General features: G+C 33.8%; 1 protein-coding gene across 1 annotated transcript; it reads left to right on the top strand.

The window, feature by feature from the left end:
- The first annotated feature begins 515 nt into the window (after window positions 1-515).
- Window positions 516-2,777, top strand: LOC145112884 (methyl-CpG-binding domain-containing protein 7-like). Its single transcript, XM_079049002.1, has 8 exons — window positions 516-776; window positions 1,070-1,192; window positions 1,278-1,316; window positions 1,524-1,643; window positions 1,721-1,768; window positions 1,863-2,009; window positions 2,085-2,249; window positions 2,320-2,777. Exons 1-8 carry the CDS (start codon window positions 549-551, stop codon window positions 2,554-2,556), a joined length of 1,107 nt encoding a protein of 368 aa, XP_078905128.1. The 5' UTR covers window positions 516-548; the 3' UTR covers window positions 2,557-2,777.
- Window positions 2,778-5,670: the final 2,893 nt, after the last annotated feature.

Below are 5,670 nucleotides of genomic sequence, written 5' to 3'. Positions count from 1 at the left end.
GAAAATTTGATTTATGATGTAAATTTTTAGATATTTATATTAATATTTTAAATAACACAAATAAATTAAACATTAAATGAGATTGGTAAGATGACGATCATGTCCTTAATAAATTACTTTTGATCCAACGCTCAACTTTTAGTTTTCGGGTTCTTGGGAAACTATGAGTTCTCAACCGATCTCACCCATATATATATATATATATATATATATATATATATATATATATATATATATATATATATATATATATAGAGAGAGAGAGAGAGAGAGAGAGAGGAGAGAGAGAGAGAGAGAGAGAGAGAGAGAGAGAGAGAGAGAGAGAGAGAGAGAGAGAGAGAGAGAGATGTTTTACATTAAAAGTTGGTATTAAAATCGTTTTTAACTTCATAAATAAAATATTATAATTGTTTTACTAACATAAACGGTTGGGCCCGTATAAAGCCCAACTTGAATTATTTGGCCCAAACACTATATAATGCGCGAGAAACCCAATAATTGCCGGATGAAGACGAACAATGCCATTGCTTTAGTTCTACTGTGTTACGATGGCGAGTTTGTGTTACAGTTCCCGACGAAAGGCGCAGCCGGTCACCGACGACAATGATTATGCCCTACAACGTCAACTTGCAGTTGTCGACGTTGTAACTCCTATTTCACATTCCATTTCTAATTCAGATTCTTCTGCGATCACTCCTTTATCCTCACCGTTTTCTCTTCCTGACGGCTGGTTCGTCCACCCGGTCCCCCGCTCCGATGGCCTTCGCGTCGACAAGGTCTCTAAGTACATAGTGCACATAACTTTCATGTGAAATGCATCATAATTGTACTTAATTCATTGCGTTTCTTCTTAATACAAAGTTCAGTTTTCCCCCTTTTTGTGGTATTAGTATGGTTATGGTTTGAATGGAGTTTTTAGCAATATGTAAAACCTATCAGCTTAATTGATTTGGCTTGTAACCTAATACTTCAATTCACGGGCTCTCAAACTCGTAAAATCTCGATTTTGGCTTTTAACGTCATATAGATGTGCAAATTGCATTAAAATTATTGTCATCGTATTTTGCAGTATTACATTGAGTCAGAAACAGGGCGCAAATTTCGATCTAGAAGAGAGGTTAAGAGATACTTGAATGTTGAAGAATATAAAGCTACTAGATCCAGGCCTTTGAGACTTGCTTACAGAATTAAGGTGAGATTTATTTCCTTCTCAAAATTTTAACAAAAAGAAGTAGTTTCCATAACTGTAACTTGCCTTTATTCTGCATATTTTACAGAATACGTTGGATCTGAAGATGATTACATCTCAAGCAAATGTAAGCTTTTTATCTACTTCTTTCTCTTTTGGTACTTTTAGCCTTCTACATTTATCACAAAATTTAATCCAATTATATCACTGATAATTGCTTTGTATTTAGATAACATTGCTCAGATTAAATTGGATTTTATAAAGTATAAACTACAATACTGTAATACACTAAAAGAAATGAAAGTATGAAACCTTTTTTAATACTATTCTGCAGTATTACAATGATCCAAATACTGAACGAAAGTTCCGATCTTTAAAAGATGTTGAGAGGAACCTTACAAAAGGATCTACATCTACTAAATCAACCACCAAGAGGCTAAAATACCATGAAAAGGTGACATTTTTATCCTCTATTAAGTTAAACATATGTATAAGATTTTCACTAATTCATTTATTTATTTCTTCTTTTAGCATCTGCAGAGTTGCAGTAGTCGAAAGAAAATTGTCTCTAGAGGAAAGGTAACCTTTTAACTGTGCACTAAAACCAAATAATAATAATAATATTCTACAAAAATATACATTTTACCAATTTTTTTTTTAAATGATGTTACAGAGGCTGGATTTTGAAGAGGATAAATATAATCAATATCAATTAGTAAATGTAACTCCCACAAGTTTTCAATCCTCCTCAACTTTCACTCTCCCTGATGGTTGGATTGTAGAGGAAGTCCCCCGAAAAACTGGAGACCATATTGACAGGGTAATTATTAATTAATAATTAATATTCACATCATATTATTTTATTAATTAGTTTCTTTTATTTTTTATATTGTAGTATTATTATGAGCCAGGGACTGGACAGAAGTTCAGATCCTTGACAGCTGTCCAGAAGCACATAGCAGAACTTGAAGAAAATGCACCTTTATCTGTAGTACTTGAAGAGCTTAGAGAAAATAATTTACCAATTGCCAAGGCTTTTAAATTAAGCAATTCTATAAAGGTTGAATTTGTGTTTTGATTGAATTTTATATAAACTTATATAATTTGGAAATGTTTTTTTATTTGTGTAGAATCATGGTTCATATGATTCATGGAAGAAAAGTGTTTTGAAAAAGGATGAAGGTTCATCATCATTTACCACTAGTCCTCCAAGCAAGATCAATTGGGTTATTGCTAGTAGTGGAGGGCAAAATTGGGATGCTTTTATTGGTGATAATCCGATTCCGGATTCTTTAAAGCAAGAATGGAATGAGAGATTCCTGTTGGCCATTGGTAATGGGAATCAGAATGAATCGGTTTCAGCATAGCAAAGGAATTTTGTATTTGCTCATTTGGTGTAAAATGGTTACAAGATTGGGTCACGGAATCTGTTAGGAAATGGAATGGAATTCGATTCTATTCCGTTGTATATTTTTCCTTCGTTTGTAAATCTTTCAAATAATGTAGAAGGTAATAATGACAGATGTCGATTTTTTATTTTATAAACGCATGTTTGGAAATTTAATAAATTATAAGTATTTAAGTTACCCTTTTAACAAGCAAAAATGTATTTGAGTATTTTCTTTTACAGAGATTGTGCAAAAAAAATATAAACCGATAAACCAATTATTTTTTGAAAAGCCAAAGGATTATTTTCTCTTTTCTGAAAAAAAAAATTAGCTTCTATTTATTTTTGATATATATAATAACCGAAAAACCCGAAGTTTTTAAGTATATATTATATTAAAGCAAAACACAACCAAGACTCCCATATCTTTATATTCTACCAGAAAAAAAAAGTATCTGAATGGCATCTCATAAACCCCAACTCAAGCCACAAGTTTTCCGGCCAAGTGGAGACACAGTTTGTCTCTGATGACAGCACCACCACCATGAACCACCGCGCTTTTCTCCGGCGAATACCCGGGGTCATGGTCACCGGACATCATCGACACATCAGACACCCCATCACCTTCCATTTCAATCAAAATATTATGAAGAATACAACACCCTAAAACAATCACCGGTAACTTATCCATATCCGGCTGCCACATGCCGCCATCAACTCCCGCCCAAACATCCTTCAACTTCTTCAACGCCCGATTGGCAAACAATCTGGTTTCCAGATGCTTCTTGTTGAACTCGATTTGGTCTCCTGTTAGGTCTTCATTTTGGTATGGAGTTATCAGCCATGGTAAGAGCTGAAAACTCGACCCTCCAACTATATATTCCCCAACTTTTGTTCCATCAGATAACTCGATCTTGTTCCCGTTTAGCCTTTCTCCTTTTTGAGTGAGTTTAAAGAATGTTGATTTTTTTAGCACCCTGTCATTTGTCATATTTCCTGGCCACCCTACTACCAGATCAATGAACCGCATTGTGGGGTCCACGATTACCTGTAATGGTTAAATGCAAAAAATAACAACATGCTTTCATTTACCCGTTCCTTATTGTATTATGCTTTCATTTCTTTTTATTACAACATTGTATTTTGGAAATTCTTGAAATACAAATCAATTTTACATCAATAATAGAGGAGATTTCCCAAGGTACAATGTCTTGATAAGGAAAAAAAACTAAAAGTACAAGGCTATAATTAGATGGATTTTTCAAAATACAATGTCTTAATAAGAAAAAAAAAATGTAATCATTAATATGATCGAAACGATAGGTCACAAATGACCAACTTTTCAACTTTTATCACAAAATTACCTCTCTTTCTTGAGATAATAACTCTTTTGTGACACTGTTTTATCGGTTGGTGGTCCCACTAGAGAAATGTTGAAGGTTTTTTTTTAATAATTTCATGAAAGAGGCATAGTTTCTTGATAAAAATTGCACTTTTTTCTTTTGCGAAAAATACAGCGGGGCCATGAAAAACAATTTTGCAAAAAAAAAAAAAAGCATATAGAGAATAAATGGTCATTTTTTGATAAATTTAAAAAAGGTGGTGAAATGATGATAGGACCACCACATTTTGTGTCAATTTTGTGATTTACCTCGAAAAATACAACATTGTAATAGAAAAATATAAAACATAGAATGATATAATTAATAAAAGTACATTGTTATTTTATGCATTTAGCAGTCACCTGCAAGAGCATGCTATGGTTGTTCTCGCGGTCAAGACATGGCTTTGCTCTACGCTCAGAAGCAGGCGGATACATCTTCAAATGAGTGGTCTTGATCGCGCCACAACAATTTGGCAGGCCGCCAGACCTCTCAAATGAGGACTTGACCAGAGCCATATCTGGCGGCCATGTAATGTGGTGCACACCGGCTACCTTAAGCGCGTCCACGAACCGTGAGGTTATGTCAAGGACAGTCAAGTAATTTGTACCAAAAAAGCTCGTGATGTTTGAGGTGGGATCAACCGAGCTTAGCCTTGTTAAAGCAATGGCTACTTGATCATTGAGGGACATTGATTTTCCATCTAAGAACATGGAGTTAGTGTCTCGAGACATCATGAACTCCTTTACGATTGAGCATATGTAGCTAAATGTTGTCCTTGATACCTTGAAAAGTGACTGGAAATTGTCGAGAGTTTTGTATGGAGATACAAGCACTACATCGACAAAAAAAAAATAGAAATAAAGAATAACATATGTTATATTTATATTAAAAATGTTTATTGTGTTGAAGATGATTTTAAGAGAACATACTAGAAATTCTCCTAGAGAGCACAACCCTCTGACCAGCTGGCCTGATTTCAGTCTTGTCATCCGACTCCATTTTTTGTTTATCTTTATTTCTTCTTATGGGAGTCATCCTTCACAACAAAGCTTAACTGCATATTTTTTGGAATTAACAAACCAGTGATGATTGTTTAAGTACGAATATTGTACTCATAGTTCGAGTGAACTTATAGGTTAAGTACGGATATTATACTCATTATCCATGAATACAGACATTTAATTATAGAATATATTATAATTGGTTAACGAACTTTTTTTTCCTACAAAACACTGATGTTTTGACAAACTACTAGTACAAGGTAAACAAGCAAATAGAATGAGGTGTGTTCACGTAATATGTTATAATTGGTTAATAGAAGAATGTTGAGAAGATAGGTGGATATGCCCAGAGCATAGTTCCAAAAGAATGGTGAAAGTGAGGCTTGAATGAGGTGTGTTCGAAGCCGAGAAAATGGGAAATAGTTGCTATTTAGATTTGTGAGGGAATGTCCAAATAAAATAAGAGTAGGCATCGAGTACGACAAATAATATATGTGTCCTTGTTTGCTTAAGTTTGGAGATGTTCGAAGATCCGTGTGTATTATGTTGAATGAAGAATATTTTATATAGTGTGACAGGTAGACGACAATGTTTTCTTAAATGAAAAGCATCACACGTAAATTTATTGAGTTTAGTGCAAAAAATAGAATGAAGATTACATAGAAATTGAAAAACTTGACTATTTGTATGACCAAGACAATTGTGTCA

Source organism: Lactuca virosa, chromosome 5 (assembly GCF_052849685.1).
Source record: "Lactuca virosa cultivar CGN04683 chromosome 5, Lactuca_virosa_CGN04683_v6, whole genome shotgun sequence".
NCBI lineage: Eukaryota > Viridiplantae > Streptophyta > Magnoliopsida > Asterales > Asteraceae > Lactuca > Lactuca virosa.
This window is presented reverse-complemented; position numbering and strand designations above follow the sequence as displayed.